This window comes from Mastigoproctus giganteus, chromosome 4, assembly GCF_048544385.1.
Source record: "Mastigoproctus giganteus isolate SK-2022 chromosome 4, ASM4854438v1, whole genome shotgun sequence".
NCBI lineage: Eukaryota > Metazoa > Arthropoda > Arachnida > Uropygi > Thelyphonidae > Mastigoproctus > Mastigoproctus giganteus.
Window position 1 is genome coordinate 59606166 of NC_143578.1, and position 21599 is coordinate 59627764.

Genomic DNA, 21599 nt, shown 5'->3' on the forward strand with positions numbered 1-21599 from the left:
TTCAGGGTATAGTTGTGAGTGAGTGCTGCATAAGCATTTAGGGAAATTCCAGCATGTAAAATTCGACTTACGTAGAGTTCCACAGAACACAACCCTTACATAAGTCAGGGAGTGGCTGTAGTCTGAATCAGAATATTGAACACTTCTTCCCCCCACCCCAGCACATACTCGTTCATATTAATCATTTACTGTGTGTTCTATATGTACTGTAAATACTAAAATAATGGTGGTGCACTTAATTTATGAAAACAGCCTGATACTAAGAATTCTTAGCGTATTTAAAGCTCAAACTAAGCCAGCAGCAGTGCCACCTGGTCTGATGGACCCACTCAGCAAAATAGCTAAATAACTGCATGCTAATTGGCAGTCAGTAGTTTCAGAAGTCACAAGCAGGGCTGCCATGCCCAAGGTTTGCACCACACAAAGATACCTAATCAGGTTTCCGAAGTTTAATGGTTTATAACTCTTAAAAATATTTACATTTTTTTAATAGTAACACTTTACAATAAAAAAAATCTTTTATCAGAATGTTTTTCATACTGTTTCTTATAATTTACTACTGAAAAAAAATAGATGATAATGTAATGAGCTGGTAACTTTTTTAGTAATGTTTATTAACAAAGTACAAACAAAAACAAGAATAATCATTCTTATTTTTAATTATATAATAATTTTATATAAGAATTTTTATTTAAAATAAAAATTTTATAATTATATAAAAATATATATAAAATTATTATAAATAATTATATAAGCATTTTTGTTTATTTATATAATAATTTAATGTTAACAATTTTCTACACTGGTGGACAAAAAAACTGCATCACTTGTGAATTTTGCAAATAATGTGTTTTGCACTGCATTGTGGGTTGCAGAAATGTTCGAAATGCATTTGTTAGATGAGATATAAATATCTCTGTGAATGAAATCCAATAAAAAGACTCGACCTGATATGCCTAATTGCCATAAATATCTTCCCAAAGGGTAAAATACGTAATTAATGGAAATATGAGAAATCATGCAAATGGCAATCACGACAACCAAACATACATTTTTTTGCATTTATGTGTACAAATTGAAATGACAAGTTAATGTAATAGTACTATCTGTAAATCAGCAAAATAAGTCTTCAGTATTTTGTCGTTCCTCCTCGAGCTGCAATTTCAGCCTTGCAACGATCTGGCATAGAGTTAATCAACTTCTGGATATATGGTTGGCCAATTTCGTGGTACCACACCCTTACAATACTCTCCTGCAGCTGAATCTTACTTGTTGGCTTCTTCTGAGCAATTTTAGATGACATTAATATGTACCATTAATTTTCAATAGGGTTCAAATCTAGACTGTTGCTGGGCCAGTCCAACACTGTAATGCCAGCATTTCTGAGGAATGACTGCACCTTAAGGGAGAAGAACGAGGGAAAACATTGGTTTTTAAGCCTTGTAAGACGAGAAGACAAACTCATAATTAAATCTAAATAGCATAAAACTTACCAATTTTGATGGTAAGTTTTGAAAAATATAAAAACACTGCATAAAGCTAAAAATGAAGATCTCAATTGTGTTTTGAAAGAGTGGATCCATCAGCACTGCACTGAACACATGCCACTTGCCACTCAGCTGATCATGGAACAAGCAAAGATCTATCATAAAGAACTGAAAATTGAAGTGAACTGTGAATATTCAACAGACTGGTTACAGAAACTCAAGAAGAGACACAGCCTTAAATTTTTAGACGAGTTTGCCAAGGTCATCTCTGATGAAAAAATGATGGCAGAACAAGTCTATAATGCTGATGAAACATCATTGTTTTGGTGTTATTGCCCAAGGAAGACACTAACTACAGTTGATGAGACAGCCCCAACAGGAATTAAGTATGCCAAGGACAGATTAACTGTACTGGGATGTACTAATGCAGCTGGCATGCATAAGTGCAAACTTGCTGTGATAGGCCAAGCTTGTGTACTCACTGTTTTAAAGGAGTGAATTTCTTACCAGTCCATTATTATGCTAACAAAAAGGCATGGATCACCAGGAACATCTTTTCTGATTGGTTTCGCAAACATTTTGTACCAGCAGCTCATGCTCACTGCAGGGAAGCTGGACTGGATGATGACTGCAAGATTTTGTTATTTCTTGACAACTGTTTTGCTCATCCTCCAGCTGAAATGCACATCAAAAATAATGTTTATGGCATGTATTTTTCCCCCAAACGTGACTTCATTAATTCAGCCATGTGACCAGAGTATCCTTAGATCAATGAAGTGTAAATATAAAAACACTTTCTTGAACAGCATGCTGGCAACAGTGAAAAAAGGCGTGGGTGTGGAAAGTTTCAAGAAGGAGTATAACCTGAAGTATGCCGTATATGCTGTTGCAAACATTTGATCTCAGTGACTAAAGACACACCTGGTACAACCTCTAGCCTGCGACTATGCTCAGTGATGATGATGAAACTAATGATTTTGAGAAAAATATCAGAACTCCTTACATATGCAAAAACAGTGCCTTTAGAGTCTGTAAGTAAGTTGGACAAAGTGGATATCGAAGAAGTCTTTAACATTGATAATGACGCCCCAGTTATTCATTCAATGGCTGATGGTAAAATAGCTGAAATGGTTTTGAATCAAGGCAATTATGGTAATAGTGACAATGAAGATGACACTGTTAACACTGCAGTAAAAATGCCCAAAGACAACATGGTGAAAAAGTGTGATTAACTCACTGAAGGACTACAGCAGCATGCTTTTATAACAGAACAAGAAATAATGTCAGTTTATAAAATAAAAGAGACTTCTATGACAAAAATATTTGTTAATAAGGCAAATGACACTGGAAGAAACATTTAAAAAGGTAATTCAGCACAATGTCACCCTCATTCCCAAAGGACCAAGTTCCTGGTCCCTCAACTGATATGTGATATTCCTTCTCAAGATGGTAAATAAAAAGCAATTTTTTTTCGCATGAAATATGAATTTTCAATTAGTATTTGTTGCCTTTATATTTTTGTTTGTTGCATTTATATTCTTTTGGAAGCAGAGATCATCATGTTTTTTTTTTTGGTAAATAAAACTGAATTTTTTGCATGAAATCTAAATTTTATTTCCACCATGCCATCTATTTCAAAATCCTAAATCCGAAACATTTCTGCTCCAAGCATTTTGGATTCATCATCATCATCATCAGCCATTTTCAATAAACTGCAGGATGAAGACCTCTCAAGCAACTTTCCAGTTCCTTCTGTTTTGTGCAATGGCCAACCATTTACTACCCACAAACTCATGTATTTCATCTGTCCATCTCTGTTGTTGTCTTCCCGGTTTTTTCCTAGCTCTTCTTGGGTACCATACTGTTATTTTCTTAGTCCATCTGTCATAATGTCTTTGAGACGTGTCCTGCCCAAGACCATTTTAGTTCTTTAGTTTTGATAAGAATGCCCTTTACTTGAGTTTGCTGCCTAATCCATATGTTTCTCTTCTTATCTAAAAGTCTGATTCCCAATATAATTTGTTCCATTCTTTGCAGTGTAGTTCTCAGCTTCTCATCCATTCTTTTGGTGAGTGCTCAAGTTTCACTACCATAAGTCATGGTGGGAAGTATACATTGGTTCATTATTTTACGTTTCAGACAAATTGGGATATTGTTCCTCAGTATGTGACTATATTTCCTGAATGCTATCCATCCAAAATTTATTCTTCTCTTGACTTCTAGCCATTTATCATTATTACAGCTAATGACTTGTCCCAGATAAGTATATGATTCCACCTTTCCAATTACTGCTCCTTCAATCATTATGTCCCTTTCAGTGGCATACTTGTTCATCATTACTTTTGTTTTAGCCATATTCATATTTAGTCCAAAATCCTTACTAACTCTGCATAACTGATTAAGATTATCCTCTAATTCTTTGGGATCGTAGCTTATGGCCACAATGTCATCTGCAAATCGTAAATGGTTTAGGTACTCTACATTCACATTGAATCCTTTGTGCGATCAGTCTAATCTTCTGAAAGCTTCCTCAAGGGCAGCAGAAACAACTTCGGAGATATTGTGTCTCCTTGTCGAACTCCTTTCTCAATTTTAAATTTAGTACTGTCTTTGTCTAGCCTAATAAAGGAGTTAGTGTTCTCATACATTTTCTTAAATATAATATATGGGGTGTCTATGCCTTGTCTTTCCTGTGCCCGAAACATTGCCTTATGCTATATGGAGTCAAATGCATTTTCATAATCCACAAATGCCAGGCATAATGGTGTTTTATATTCATTTGCTTTCTCAATTAGCTGTGATATTACGTGAAGGTGATCCTTAATTGAGAATCCTGTCCTAAAGCCAGCTTGCTCTTTTGGTTGATTCTCATCAGGGATTCTTTACAATCTGTTATGATGCTTGTGCAAGGATTTTAACAACTCTTCCTCCCAATTTTAACAACTCTACAATAACTTCATCTTCCCCCAGGGCTTTCTGATTCTTCATTTTCTTCAATGCATGTTCTACCTCATCAGGAAGGATATCGGGAATATCATGTGTTACTAATTTGTGATCCATCTTCCCCACTACTGGCATCATCTCCTTGTATAATTCTCTATAGTAGTCTTCTGCTATTTGAATTATGCCTTCTCTGCTATTTAAAAGTACGCCATCAGTATTCTTCAGTTTCAGTATCATTTGTCTTTCTGTATTACTGCTCATGGCTGCTGAATTAAGTCCTTTATTTTCCTTTAATGCTTGTTCTACTTTTCTTGTGTTAAATCTTCTTATGTCCTCTCTGAGTCTCTTTCTAATGGCTTTGCATAACTCAGTATACTCAATTTTTTCCTTGTCAGTGTTTACCTTGCTGTACATTTGTCGTCTTCGGTTCATCATGACAAGTGTTTCTTGACTAATTTTTTCTTCTTTGGATTTCTTTTTACCTATAGGTTTCTTGGGCTTTATCACTTTCAGAAAGTTGTAATATTCCTTGTTGATATCTTGGTCCTGAGCAGTCTGCAGAAGCTCAAACTTGTTCTTAAGTTCCAGCACATACTGCCTTTTCTCCTCTTGTGTTATCTCAAAGACCTTCGCATTATTTACTCAACTCAGTTTTTTCCTTTCTTTTCTTACATATATATCAAGTGTACATCTTACCATTCTGTGATCACTTCCAACATTTACCTTATTCAGGATGGTAACATCATTCACGATATATCTTCTGTTAGTGAGGATGAAGTCGATTTCATTAGTTGTTAATCCATTTGGGCTCTTCCACGTCCACTTTCTGTTCACCCTTTTCTTGAAAAAAGTGTTCATTACTGTCAATCCTCGAGATACTGCAAATTCCACAAGTCTTTCACCTCTTTCATTTCTTTCACCAATCCCAAAATTTCCTATAGTTCTCCTTTCTGCACTGTTTTGTCTCTTTCCAACTTTAGCATTGAAGTCCTCCATAATGATAGTGTAGTGGGTTTTCTGCTCATCTAGAAGACTCTCAATTTCTGTGTACATTTCTTCAACCTCTTCATCATCATCATGGCTCGATGTTGATGCATAAATCATTATAACCTTTAGCTTGTAATTTTGGATTAGAGATACTCAACCTGTATATATATTTATAGTTAACAACATTATATATATATAATTTATGGCAGGGTCCTAATTGTTGTTGTAGCAAAAATCATATAATAAGAAATAATAGAGTATATATATGGAGCTGAGTGGTAAGGAGCGGGAGTGCAGTAACACACGCTCTTTGAGTAGACCAAGGTTCAACCCCTTGACTGCTAAATATGGCCAATCTGCCAATCCACACTAGACCAGCGTGGCAGTTAATGGTCCATTTCTCTCAACATGAATTGTTGAGGAAACTTCCATCCTGCAGTTGATTGATAATGGCTGCTGCTTATCTTTACACACACACACACACACGAATGGACAGAAATCATAGGATGCCCACCTAGGAATGGGTAGGCTCACCTTTCGCCCGGATAAGGCAGTCACACTGCAAGGCATTAGAGTCCACTAGTTCAAGAAAGCATTCCACAGGTATTTCCATTCGTGCCGGTTGCACCAATGTCAATAATTCTGTTGCATTCCTGGGCGCAGGATCCAAAGCTCAAACGGGCCTTTCCACAGCATCCCAAAGATCCTTCACAGGATTCATGTCCAGTGAACGGGGAGTACATTCCATGGTGGTAAAACCTGCGGAATGCTCTTCGAACCATGTTCTAGTCCAAAGACTCGAATGAGTACAATGAATAATTGTACAGAGAAATAGAGTGGGCTAGTAAATCAGAATGTCTTATAATGGGGGATTTTAACTTCCCAGATATTGACTGGAACTTGTGTGTTGGTCACTCACACACTAGTCAGACTTTTGTGGATTTATTGGATGATTGTTTTCTGCAGCAGCATGTTTGAGAGGCAACCAGAGAGAGCAATACTCTTGATCTGGTTATCAGCAGTGATCATTCGTGTATTAAGCATTTGCAGATAAAGGAACCACTAGGTGGCAGTGATCATAGTGTACTGATGTGGGATTTACTTAAAGATTTAATTACCATCAGGGGAAAAGGAAAGGGTTTTTTCTTCCGTAAAGGGGAGTACTGTGGTCTCAGACAGTTTTTAAATTCTGTACAGTGGGATCAACTGTACAGAATTTAAAAACAGTTATCAACAGTAAATTCTAAGTGGGAAGCATTCAAGGAATTAATCGTGGATGCTACTAAAAGTTTCATACCTATTAAGAAATACTGTACAAGGTTTAGGCCTAAATGGTTATCAAATGAACTAATGAGACTCGTGATAGAGAAGAAAAATGCATGGGATGCATATAAATTATCAAGTGACTCAGAAGCCTATGGCAGATATAATCTAGTCTGTAATCAGGTCACAAAGGAGGTTAGGGAGGCGAAGGCAGATTACGAGAAATCCTTGGCAAAAAGATGCTAAGAAAAACAGCACGGATTTCTTTACTTATATAAACTCTAAAAGGAAGGGGATGAATCTGATTGGTTCACTTCACATCGATGCTTCGACTGTTGATGATCCTGCTCAGACAGCAAACAAACTGAATGAGTATTTTGCATCTACATTCACACATGAGGAATGATTAAGGTTTGAAAATGGCAGAAGGTTATCAAATTGTAGCAGGATACGTAATGATTTTGTAATAACTGAGAGCAAAGTGGAGGCGAAATTGTTGAAGTTAAACATAAGAAAAGCACCTGAGGTGGATGGGATCTATCCAGTTATATTAAAGGAGGTGGCAAAGCAACTAAGCAAACCCTTAGCCATAATTATGAGAGCATCCTTGGACTCAGGGGAGGTTCCCACAGACTGGAGATATGCAAATGTATCCCCAATTCACAAAGGGGGATCAAAGGGTGACCCGAGTAATTACAGACCAGTTAGTTTAACTTCTGTTCCGGGTAAAATAATGGAGTCACTGGTTAAAGATGCATTGCAGGATCATCTAGACAAGACTGCAGCAATAATTCAGACACAGCATGGGTTTGTTAAGGGGAAGTCTTGTCTGACAAATCTGATTAGTCATTATGATGTGGTTACAAAGGAACTGGATGCAAAAAATAATTTTGATATCATATATTTGGATTTCAGGAAAGCTTTTGACACTGTTGCGCATGGAAGACTATTGTACAAATTGGAGCAGAATGGTATTAAGGGTAAGTTGCTACAATGGATAAAAGGATGGTTAAGTGGGAGAAGACAGAGGGTGGTATTCAATGGGTGCTGCTCTTCATGGACTAATGTTATTAGTGGAGTCCCACAGGGTTTGGTGTTGGGTCTACTGTTGTTTTGTATATTTATCAATGATACTGATGAAAGTATATCAGGCTTAGTGTCGAAGTTTGCAGATGATACAAAGGTTGGCAGGGTTTTTAATGACAGTAATGGCAGTGTGCTACTGCAACAGGATCTAGATAATTTGGGCAGATGGGCTAAGAAGTGGCAACTGAAGTTTAACCTTGACAAGTGCAAAGTACTGCATATGGGTAGAAGTAACCCGAGAGAAAAGTACCAACTGTGTGGTACTAGACTTAAGGTGGTAGAAAATGAAAAAGATCTGGGAGTAATTGTACAGTCAGATATGAAGTTTTCTGAGCAATGCAGACAGGGCAGGTCATGGGGTTTTGTCAATGATATATAGGAATTTTGCTAGCAGGGAAAAGGAGGTGATTGTCCCTCTGTATAAGGCAATGGTCGGGAGTACTGTGCCTTGAGTACTGCGTATAGGTCTGGAGGCCTCATTTTAGGAAGGATGAACATTTTCTTGAGCGTATACAGAGAAGGGCAACAAGATTGGTGAGGGGAATGAAGGGATCCTCTTACCAAGAGAGGCTTAAGTTCTGCAAATTGAAGTGGCTGGAGACTAGGCACCTGCGCAGTGATCTGATTGAGGTCTATAAGGACTTGAATGGGTTGAGCACGCTGAATTCTGATGGGATCCTTCCACTTGTTCAGATTACGAACCTAAGGGGACATAAATTGAAATTAAGAAAAGGCAGATGTAGAATAGATGTGCGGAAATTTGCCTTTAGCCAGCAGGTGGTTAATTGCTGGAACAAACTCCCATCGGTCGTGGAAGTTGATAGGTTAAATTTAAGGAGGAACTGGATACACATTTGGAGGGAATGGTGTGATTTTTTTTTTTTTTTTTTGGCTGATGCTGCATAAGCTCATACACTTGCTTTCTTGCATCACATGCCACTACTACTACTACTACTACTAGTCACCACAGCTCAGTGGTAACTAGTAGGAGTTTGTTCCAGTGGGAAAGCACATTGTCCTGTTGGAAGAGTCCATTGCTCTGTGGGTGCACAATGACCATGAAGAGATGCAGATGGTCTGCAAGGATGGACATATAACCTGGACCATTCGGAGATGGACATACCAGAAATCCCAACGTGTGCCAGTTGAACATGCCCAAGACCATAATTGACTGTCCATCTGCCTGAACAGTTCCTTGTTGACATGACGGGTGCATAGTTTTGTGCGGTTTCTGCCAGATCCGCACCCTCCCATTTGCTCAAAATAACTGTAAATGGGACTGATCGGACCAGGAGACTCATTTCCAATCATCCCAGGTCCAGTGCCGATGTTCTTTTGCCCAGCTGAAGCATAGAGTCCTGTGTCGTGGTGTTAGCAATTGGATTCTGGTGGGTCGGCAGCTCCCATAACCTAGTTGCAGCTAATGATCGCCTTTGTTGAGACGTTTCTGGCGCTCCTTCATTGAAGTTGGCAGTGATTTGTGCCACTGTCACTCTCCGGTTGGCTAAAACAATGTGAGACAGATGTCTACAGCCACATTCATCCAACACTTTTCTCTGCCCACAGTGCCGTCCACAATAAGATGTTATCCCAGAAATAGTGTATTCCCGATACACTCTTTATACTTTCGCATGGCTATAGCACAATTTCTGTACCACCTTCACGATAGAGTGACCCACGAGTTGGGCACCCACTATCATCCCTCTTTCAAAGTTGGTTAACTCACGACGTTTATCCATACTGATATCGAATTACCATCTACGTGAATGCAATGTACCTATATACCAGCCAAGCGGTGGGTTCATCCACTAGCGAGAGAGGTGACAGTGTCACATTGCTCAGGAACCAGGTATTCCATGAATTTTGTCCTTTCAGTGTACAGCAGGCCCCCGTTATAACGCGGTTCGCTTTACGTTGATTCACTATAACGCTGTTCTTATATTATAACCCGTATCTGACTATAACGCTGTCACAGATCACTATAACGCTCTTTTACAGATTACATTTTTGACATATTAACGAAATCGTTTCATTTGATGGAGTCGATAGCTTGAAAATGAATACCAAAACAGCATTAAAACGTTTTCCACGCCGAGTTGAGAAATTTTCCCACGCTCAGTAAAATTTTCTCGCACGCTAATTTAGTTTCAGTACAGTGACTTGTCACGTAGTTCCACGATCAACATTTTAAAAAATGATCAAGTATATTGCTTGTAATATTTGCGTTATATGCATTTATCCGAAGTCTAGTCATCACTCAGTAGAGTATTAGACATCATGCGTAACGGAAAGTTTACTTGAACATTGTATCGTAATTAATTCAACCAACGCGGTTACATTTTCGAAGAGCTAATAATGACTGATAGGAATGAAAAAGCAACAACGTCTGGGCGCAGTACGAAGACTATAAATGTAAGAAAAAGACTGAATTTGAAAATTAAATTAGACGTTTTGAAGCGAATCGATTCCAGTCAACGACAAACGGATGTGTGCCATAATTTAGGACTTGCAACTTTAACTGTAAGAACAATTATAAAAAAATAAAGAATTAATTTTTGCAGCGGGAAAGATAGCTGTTCCACTGCAAGCAACTAGGACTAGGCCGGCTATTAGGATTGAAATGGAAAGACTTTAATTTTATTGAAGATAATATTCCAATGCAGAATTCAGTTAAGTTAAATATTAAAAAGAGTGAGAAAGAGATTAGCCAATATGATGATCTGAAGAAAACTCGCCTAAAAAAAAAAAAAAAGAAAAAAAAAGTGGAACCATTTAAAACTGGTAAGGGTTGGTTGAATAGATTTAAAATCCAGGGAGAAGCCGCAAGTGCAGATCAAGGAGCCGAAACTTTCAAAAAAGAACTTTTGTTAAAATTATTGAAGAGGGGTATTATGTGTTATACTTCTCAACAAGTTTTTAACATAGCTGAAGCAGGACTTTTGTGGAAACGAATGCCTAAAAGAAGTTTCATATTGAAAGAAGAAAAAAACATGCCAGGTTTCAAAGCGGTGAAGGATCGGTTGACTTTATTGTTGGTTTTAACGCTGCGGGGGATTTAAAATTAATACCCCTTTTAGTTTATTTGGAAAAGGGCCAAAGTTCAATTCAAAATGCACACATTTTTCATGATTAAATTCACCAATTAAATTAAATTCATTATTTTAATTGGAATTTTAAATTTACTTTTGATACGCAAGTAGTTACCACATAATTATACGTATGCAATGCAGAATATTTTATATGTGCAAATATTTGAATATTAAATATTTTGACCAACATTTGTGCATCTTTTCATTACTGTTTATTATTCATTAGGAAATATCCTATGGCACTGACCGCAGCTCATAAATACATATGTTACCTTATGGGAAAGCGGCGCTCGCTTAGCGCGGATTCACTTAGCGCTCTGTTTTTCGGGAACGAATGATCAGCGTTAAGCGGGGGTCACCTGTATATATATAATGCTATTAACATAAACATAAGATAAACATATAATAATAATAAAATAAAATAAAATAAATAATTAATAAATTATAATAAGAGAAAAGGAAGTAGACAACCTATGCATTTCCCTCCTCCTGTGAATAACTATCCAGCTGACTTTTGAATTTCCCCAAACTACCAGCCTCTACCACCCACGTGAGTAACTTATTCCAGTAATTTATAACTCGCTAGCTAAAATAAAACTTCCTTGCAATTCAGTCTAAACATTCCTCCCGTAACTTGATTTTATGGTCCCTCATTCTAGAATCATTTATAACCGTAAAAATTTAACCCTCATTCATTTTAATATTGCCTCTTAGAGCCTTACACACCTCAATTAAGTCACCCCTAAGGTGCCTAGTTTCCAAGCTGTGCAATCCACATATCTGAAGTCTTTCCTCATAAGGACATCCTTTTGCCGAACTCGCCTGCCGAGTTACCCATCTTTTGACCCTTTCAAGGAGCTTAATGTCATTTTTTTAGGTGCGGTCTCCACACTCAAACACCGTATTCTAACTGTGGTCTAACAATAGCTTCATATAACAGGATTACGATGTCCTTATCTCTACTAGCAAATGTTCGATAAATCATTGATAGGACACTACGAGCCTTCCTTGAAACCTGTCTACAATGCTCGGAAAACTTGATGTCTGACCGTATCATAACTCCCAAGTCCCTTTCTTCTGCTACTTACTTAAGTTTAACTCCACTAAGTATAAATTATTTTGGGGTTACCGTTCCTCAGATGTAAGACCTTGCACTTTGCTGGATTAAAGCATAGCTGCAACTTTTATGGCCATCCCTGAAGTCTATCTAGTTCACTCTAAAGAAGCTCTGCTTGGTGGTGATCATCACCTACTCTACCAATCTTTACATCATCTGCAAATTTAGACAACATGCCTCTATCCCTTCATCGATGTCATTTAAGAAAATCAAAAACAACAATGGTCCCAACACTGATCCTTAGGGAACCCCACTTCTCACATTAACCCAATCTGAGGAATAACCATTTATCACAACTCTCTGCTTCCTGCCCCAAAGCCATACTGCCATCCATCTAAGGATTTTCCCTGTGGTGATTCCAACCTATTCCAGTAACTGCTCATGCGAGACTGAGTCAAATGCTTTGCTGAAACCCAAATAAACAGTGTCAAAATTATTCCCTAAATCCAGCTCATGAGTAATCCTGTCAAAACAGCTAACCAGATTTGTTAAGCATGATTTTCCCCTTACTAAACCATGCTACGTATCCTTCAGAATTCCATTTCTATCCAAGTGATCCTGAATTCCACCCTTGATCATTGCCTCCATGATTTTCCCTACAACTGAAGTTCAACTGACTGGTCAGTAATTTCCGACTGCACTCTTAGAACCACCCTTATTGTATCCGACACATATTAGCACTTTTCCAATCCAATGGAATCGCTCCTGAGTCCAGTGATGCTCTCATAATTAGTCTCAATGGTTCAATGCATTCACTTGCTGCCTCCCTTAAAATTATAGAGTATATGCCATCCACCCCAGGAGCCTTACTTGCCTGTAGGCTGCGAAGTTTTTTCATTAAATAATCATGTGAAAAATTCAGTATCAATATCATTAATTACATATTTTTCAACTTTACTCCCATAATTTCTCATTGACATAAAGGGTTTTTCTTCTTTAAATATCGATGCAAAGTAGCTGTTGAGTTCATCTGCAACATCAGCTGGGGCATCTAATACTATCCCACGTTCATTACATAAGGGTTATGTTGTCGTCATTGTCCAATAAAATCTGACTGAGTGTATAAGGCTTAGTCAGATGGACAGAGGGGCATATTCAGGGGTGGGCAGAAGGGGAATATGTCCCCTCTTAATCAAACATTTCTTGAAAGCTCCACGTAAATATAATTTATTTTGGTTCGAGTAGCATCCAAGTTTTTCCTTAAACAAGTGATTTGATCCTCTAATCATATAAAGTTGCTGTTACAGTCGGTCCTCGTATAACACGCGTTTGCATTACACGAATTCGATCATACACGATTTATAAATAGGGGAACGTTATCTTATATAACACGAACCGAATTCGCTTATACACGATTCGCCTTTGTGTTTACAAGAAATGGCAGTCGAATGCGGAATCACCCCAACTGAACGCAACACGATAGGAACGAAGAAGATTCTGACAATGTATTTATGTGTTTTATATCAGTGAAGGGGAAACACATTTCACCATAATAACGTAAAAACCAACACAATTCCAGCTATCGATATAATCGCAAATGCAATTAGATGGAGTTTACTACCAGTTTATAACAGATTCCACTAGCAGAAACGCAACTGGAAATTGTTTTTATTGTTTTATGGTAGTAACCCCCAGAAATGTGCTTTAGTAAAATGTGAGGTGTTAATAGTGTATCTCGGCCTTTACGGTGTTGTTTGTTCAGTTGCTACACGTGCGCAGCTTTGTTTATGTGTATCAAGTGTGCCTCCTCGTTTTGTAATTGTGCTTTATTCCCTAAAAATGAGTAAAATACTTAAAAGGTGTGAAAAGGAAGCGTTCTGGCTAAGACACTGCAGATTCAGAGAAAAAAAAAAAAGCAATATTGATAAACAGAGGCGGACTGGATCAAAAATTCTTAACCGGGAAAATTTATATTGGCCTCATACTACGGTTTATGGCCAAAATCACACCGGCCTCCGGCCCACTGTGGTTTCCCCCGTAAAGCTTCTGTCCGCCTCTGTCGATAGAGAAAAATTATGAAATTGTGAAACGCTTTGAGCGAAATGAAAAACCATGTGATATTGCACGTGCTACAGACCTAAATGAGGCAACGCGGAGAATTACAAAGAATGCAGAGAAAATAAAAACAACTTTCATAGCGGGAACAACTCAAAGTGTAATTAAAATCCATTAGATTAAGACACAAAGAATTGGAAGAAATGGAACGGCTGTCATCTCTTTGGATAGAAAATCAAACAAAAAGCAAGTTTGCTTACGATAGAAGCAAAAGCATTAGCAATATTTTATTACGACTTACGTATTATAATTTATACTTACGTATTATAAAATACGTAAGTATTTTATTACGAATATTTTATTTAATATAATAAATTTTTTACGAATAAAATACATATTTTATCTGTAAAAAATACTAAAAATACTTTATTATAATATAATATTATTTTTATTACGTATTTTAATCGTTATAAAATACGTAAGTATTTTATAACAATTAAAATTACCCGATTATTTATTGTGTTTGGTAATGTTTTGGTTCCAAATGTGTGTTCAATCTTGGGTGGTCGGCACCTAACCCTACTTTTCCCATAGGGGCTGTTGTTTATATTGCACGATTTTGCATTGCACGAGGGTTTCTAGGAACGCAACTATCATGCTATACGAGGACAGACTGTATTTGGTTTTTAGGAGCATTAGCAACTAAGGCCATATTGCTCCAGGGATATGTGGTGGTCATTCCCTGACCTTTCCGCATCCTCCGTATTTGGAGGTCACGGGCTCGAACCCCGGTCTAATCAAGAAGCGTGTGCTACGCACTGGTGCTCCTGCCCACCTGGCTATGTCATATAAAGTGAAAGACTTCCCATCTCATTTGTTGATTATCCAAATTTTTCTAGAAAAATACAAGCTGATTTTAGAATTTCACAAATAACAGAAAACATGCAAGTCTAAAGAATACACAAATTATAGAGTCTGAGAAGAGAGAAGTGCCATAAATAAAAAAAAAATTTCAATAATATTATTGTGAAAAATAACAAGATACAGAAATATTTTTTTAATATTTAATATTCCAAAAAATGTAATATATAAGGACCTGCAGCACACAACACAAAAACTAGATGGATGTTGAAGAGAGAGTCAGGAGAAGGAAGAATGCAAGGTCGGTTTATGTTTAAACTAAATGCACACTGCCAGTCAACACATTATGACCACATACTTAATAGCAGACATGATCTCCTTTTGCTGCCAGTAAATCAGCACCACACTGTGAGGTATGGATTCTATTAAGGCCTCTGAACATTACAGGAGGTGTGTTGTACTATATCGCCAGGATTGCATCCTGCAGATCTGTGATAGTCATCCATGGTGGAGGATCCAAATGCTGGATCTGTTGATTGATGTAATCCCAGAGATGTTCTGTGGGATTCATATCTGGAAAATTTGGCAGCCAAGGTAGCACCTGGAAATCACATTCGTTTTCAATGGGCTACTGAAACAATAATGGGCACTGTGGCAGAGTTCATTATCCTGATGGAACACACCTGTACCATCCAAGGAGACAGTCACCATGAAAGGATGTACCTGATTGGCCACAATGAATAGGTAGTTTTTATCATTCAGAGTGTGGTCTAGAGATATGAGGACTCTGAGAGAGCCCTCATATCCCACAAAAACATCTCCCATACCAAAACACTGCCATCAACATCTAAAAATTCAACCGCCTTCTTGTAAACCTCTTTCAGCCTTTCCAAATTCTAGTGTCTCCCCCATGTTATTTTTATTATTATTATTTTTTTATAGGTCTTGCCACTGAAATCCTCGGAAAATAGGTGGCGGGGCCTGCCAGAGTACTTAAATAATCTACTGGGTGTCTGACCTGCCTCCTCGTGCCAAAGTGTGGGCAGTGGTGGGTCCCAATAGAGGCCCAATGGCTAAATGGTCAGAGAAACAACAGAACATAACACTACACAACAAACCCCTCCCAACATACTTTTTAAATCTCTGGCCTCCACAGAGTTCTGTGTCACTTACAAAGAATACAATGCAGAGATGAGGGAACCCTTGGTGCCATCAGACAACTAACACACTTTACCAAAACACCGCCGCCACCTGCTATTTCTGTTGGACTTGGACATTGGAGTGATTTCTTTATGCAGTTTGTCACTGTGCCCTCTGTCTACCATCCATGTGGCACAGCAGGAAACATGACTCATAGGAAAAGCAACTTATTTCCAGTTGTCATGTTTCAATGACTCCTTCAGATGCAAATTTTAGACATAGTTGGCAACAGGCAACCATAAGCACAAGTAACTTGGATGGGCACCTACTCCAGCAGCAGATATAGAGTTTGTTAGATCGTGGTCTTAGGAACACTGCTGGTCATCCTGGTTAAACTGCTTTCCACTGCATTCCGTCTATTGGCTTGCACAAGGTGGAACTGCCTACATTCACATTATGATGGTCAGTGAGGCATGGGTACCCGCCACTGGCTCAGCACCTGCGCTTTTTTCACTAATAGTCCACTCTTGAAACACCTTAACTACAGCATTCCACGAACAGCCCACAAGATCTACAATTTTCATAATATTGCCACCCTTCAACTGGTACCCGATAATCATCCCTTTTTCAAGGTCTCTCAAATCACATCCCTTGCCCATATCAATCAAGTACTTCACATGGACCACATGTCACAAACCTGCAGTATCACATTTAGTGGTTCTCACAGTGACACATGTGCCACCAGGCAGGGGATGGGAAGGAGATGGCTGATTGCTAAAAACATGGTCATAACATTTTGACTGGACAGTGTATTTGTTAAGGTAGAAAAAAACTTCAAAAAACATCATAGGAGATATATTATAAAGCAATTTAATTTACATTTAAACTAGCTAATTCATATGAATAAAGCAAAAAACATTTTTTTAAATTATAAATACTGGATATATTTTAATTGTGTTCAAGTAGAATATATGCAGTTCGAATAAAATGAGAACTGTTTTTATAACAATAAAGGAAATTTACCTGCAAAGTTCCTTCCAGTAGTGATTCTTCTACTTTACCATTAGGTTTTGCTGGAATATCACCAAAATCTGACAATACCTTCACAAGATTTTCATTCTGGAAAATAGAAAAGAGCTTATACCTAAATTAATAACTGCAGGGTTAATGACAGTCAAACACCTAAGCTGAACTACTGGAATGGAATATACTAGATAAGGCATTAACAGAAAGAAGAGTCAAGTGAATTAAAATTCCATTGTAAACTAATGAATGGAATGATATAACTATCCCAAACTATTTAGAAAAATGAGTTCATGCCTTCTATATGCACAGATGTGATTTATGTAGCAAAACACCACTGGAGTATAAATAATAAAATGTGGGTTGACAACTAGGAAAATAGTGACAAAATATGAGGGATGTTTGAAAAGTTCGTGGCCTGAGTATGAAGGGTTTATCTGAGGAGTCTGGTAACATATTATTTATCAACAAAGTCCCCCTTGGAGTCAATAGACTTTCACCACCAATGCTCCAATGAATTGATTCCAGCTGTGAGAAAAGTTTCCTCTTGGGCCTCAAGGAATGCATCCACTGCAGCAATGGTATCACTGTTGATGTGGCAAAACACATGCTAGCCAGATATTTTTTAAATTAGGAAACAGGTGAAAGTCTGATGGTGCTAGATCTGGTGAATATCGGGGATGGTTCAAGATTTCAATGCAGCTGTGGCAATGACAGGCTTGTGAGCAAGTGCATTCTCCTGGTGGTGCATGACTCCTTTGTTCAGTTTTTCTTGGCATTTGTCTTTGATATTTTCCCACAAATTACTCACCAGGTCTGCATAATATGCTTCTGTGGCTGTCTGGCCTTTCTGAGGGTAATCCACCACTAGCAATGCTCCATTAGCATCCCAAAACCCCATGCCAGCGGAAGAACTGATTTGGCTTTCTTTAAAGCGGAGAAGCAGGATCCTGACCTGGATATCATCATATCATTCTTATCTTTCTTGGTGATTTCCTTCTACTTCTCTCTCTCAGGGTGACTCAGAAATTTATTTTAGCTGGTGCAGCAAAAGCTTCAGACTTCCTTGCACTATATGGCTAGTAATAATAAGAATAAGAGCTGTTCTTCCCACTGTTTGGACTGCTCCTTTGTCTATAACTGGAAGTGCTGGACCCACACCTCATCCACAGTCATAAACTTTGCAAGAAAATTTGCTGGAAATGATGAAAATGGTTATTTCACTTCTTGATAACTCATGGATTTTTGATCTGTTGTCAACAACTTTGGGATCCGTCACATTGACACCTTTCCCATATTAAGAACCTCTGTTCTTATGTGGTACCCATGTTCAGATGAGATGCCTAAGACACTGGAAATGTACCATACTGTCACTCATTGATCACTCATCACCAGATTATGCACACTGTCAACAACTTCTGAAGTGATGAATGTTGTGGGTCTTCCACAGCATGGGTCATCTTCCAGGCCCTCTCACCCTTGTTTAAATTTTGCTGCCCACTTCTTAACTATGGAATAGGAGGGGACATCATCCCCCAATACTGTAACCATTTCCTCATGAATTGCTTTTAGCATTAGTCCATTTTTGCCCAAATACTGAATGACTTCACTGTGACTGATTTTGCCCATCTTTTCTTATCATTCACACAACTTTGTTGACTTCAGGACCTGTAATCCAAAAAAAAAGACATTATTGAAGCCTCATGAAACTTGGTGGTTTACTATTTGAAGTGTTATACATTAAGTACAGAAATTTTTAACACTGTACTGCTATCCTTATATACTCAGGTATCGAGAGAGAGAGAGAGAGAGAGAGAGAGAGAGAGAGAGAGAGAGAGAGAGAGAGAGTGTGTGTGTATGTGTGTGTGTGTCTTTTATTGCACCACCTTCATTTGTAATAGATACAAGCATGGACAGTGTTGCAATGTCCCTTCACAGCCAAAAAGCCAGGGGTTGACACTTACAGAGATGATGACAACCAGATATATTACAGAAATAAATTAATTGACATTAAGTAATATAGGACATTAACTGAAATAAGATGATACAATGACATACATAATGACATTAAGTTAGATAAAATATTAAGATGACATGAAATGACATTAAACAAAATTACATTAAATAAAAACTGGCGTAACCTAACATTAAAATTAAATAAACAAAATGACACTTGATACACTTGAAAGTCCCAATTTTTGTCTTCGTAGTTCATGTGAGAGAACAGCATGAACAGAGGCAGTCGATGCACATACCCTTGGCTCCTGGTGTGCTCAATAATTAATAGGAGCATTAAAGTGGTGATTGAAAAGCATGCTGGCTTAGATACAAAGAAGAGAAGGTTTTTCATTTTGTAGACTGTCCGGACCTTCATTGACTATTCCTTACTGGACGGAACCTGGGGTGAATTTGCATGTGACTAGATTGTTTCAATGATGCCCTCTGTCCATGCTGAGCAATTGGGAGCCATGGGACATGTGGGGCCCAGAATCCCGTGTCTATAGTGTCGGTTAACAGTAAATTTCTTTTGGTTGGCATCGATGTTCTGGATTTGTCTGAGCATCTAGTAGGGTAGGAAGTGATCTGATAAGTGGAGGCATGAATGAAGAGGGCAAATTGTTGGGGTGGCACTGAGCTGGGCAGGTGATATCCTCCAGCTACAGAGATCCCAGAAAGAAGGAGATGTGATGAGACCAGCCAGTATCTTTACTGTGATTACCAGTCTTCTTTCTTCAATGAGAGAGGGCAGCCTGGGAATTCCCAGGGCCAGGGCCATTTCAGTCGTATGGACTTGGGGTGGTATTCTGTGTTTGTAGGTTACCCACTTGAGGAGCCAGTATTCCACTGCCCAGATAGGTTTTATGTTCATGGGTGCTGCTGACTCCTAGATTTCTGCTGCATAAAGTAGCAGGGGATATATGATAGTCCTGACATATTTTGTTGCTGTGACCTTGTCTGAGATATAATGCAGGTGCCATTTCGCTCTCCATTTGAGGTGCGCTGCCCACTTGATGAGTTTGTCGATGTTATGGTTAAATCTCAGCTTTGTGTCAAAAACAACCCCCAAATCTAAATGATATGAAACAGGAAGTATGGAAACTCTGTTCATATTTGGCAAGATGGTTGTTGTCTCTTTCTTCAAGGAGTAGAGCATGCACTCAGACTTTGCTGGGTTGATATTAAGGCAAAATTGTTTGAGGTAGCCTATTAGTGCAAGGAGCACACTGTTAATTTCCTCTGTGATCATATTGAGGTCTGCATTTGTTGGGATGGAGGTCAGTATTTTTAAATGGTCAGCATAAGACAATATATCTTGTCTCTGGATTATAAAAGGGGATATGATGGCAGTAAAGAGGAGGCTGGAGAGGACTCCCCCTTGTGGTACTCCTGTAGATATTTGCTTAGTATAGATTTTGTTGGAATTATGGAGTTTGACTGCACAGTTCTGAAGGAGTGATAAGAGAAAATGCAATGCATCCCCCCCCCCCATGCAGTAGTGGTCTTCAAGCAGTCATAGGAGGGCAGGTACTTGCTCTCCTTTCTAGCAGTTTCAGGAGACACGAGGAATTGGAGATGGGTTTCAAGTGTTTCTCTAATGATGGATGATGGCGTTCTTATTAATTTTTGGGTGTGGTCTTACCAGATAGCCATTCCATTGATGGGGAAAGGTGCATTTGGTTAGTACTGCATTGAAGATGCTAACAAGGGGCTGGATGATATATGGACCAGGGCATCTAAGCATGAACTGGGGTATCCTATCTGCACTCACAGCTGTAGAGGATGGGGTTGAATTCAAGGCTGCTAAGATTTGGCGTTTAGATATAGGGATGGATATTAATATCATTATCATTAGCCATATGGTACAAGGAAGCCTGAGGCTTTTGCCGCACCAGCCAAAAAAAAAATAAAAATTCTGTTACCCTGAGAGAGAGAGAGAGAGAGAGAAGTAGAAGAGAATCACCAAGGAAGGGAAGAATGATGATATCCAGCTCACGACCCTGGGTGTGCCAAGCCTATACTCACCAGATGTGAGCCCCTGGGGTTAAATTAGTGAGTCCTGCCTACTACAATTGAATATGTGATCAAGGTTATTGTTGGATGACCTTGACCATATATTCAAATATTGAAATTTTTAATGCTGTACTGCTATTCTTTCATAATCAGGCCATGAACTTTTCAAACACCACTTGCATATATGATAGCTAGCACAGTCAGAGTGTGAAAAAGTAAAATAATAGAAATAAAGTTACTGAATTTTTATTTTATTTTACACATCTTTACACTTTTCGAATTCACTAACTGCAGAGAAGAAAGGCAGTCTCAGCAACGATGAGTGTCTTTATGATGTTGGTCCTTTACAAAATATTGCAGTGTGGTATAAAAAAGCATACATACATAATTTAATTAATCTCCCCTCCCCCAAGACTCACACCATAAAGGGAACAAATATTCTTGTGTGGCTTCTGTGAGACACTTTTTTTGTTTTAATTATAAAATATTAATTTTTAGTTTATTTTACTGAATTGAAAAAAAAAAAAAAAAAAAATTTAGCTAAGGTAAAGAAAGCCTGCATGAGAAGCACGCAAAAGTTCAATGAAATTTATCGGT

The 21599-nt window shown here is 38.2% G+C and overlaps 1 protein-coding gene across 1 annotated transcript in view; it reads right to left on the minus strand.

Moving 5' to 3' along the window:
• Positions 1 to 21599, minus strand: part of LOC150086760 (uncharacterized) — a 429070-nt gene that overhangs the window by 24882 nt on the left and 382589 nt on the right. The window contains exon 15 of the mRNA XM_090372247.1: positions 16992 to 17087. Within this exon, the coding sequence (XP_090228373.1) occupies positions 16992 to 17087 (96 nt within the window). The remainder of the gene's footprint in view (positions 1 to 16991; positions 17088 to 21599) is intronic.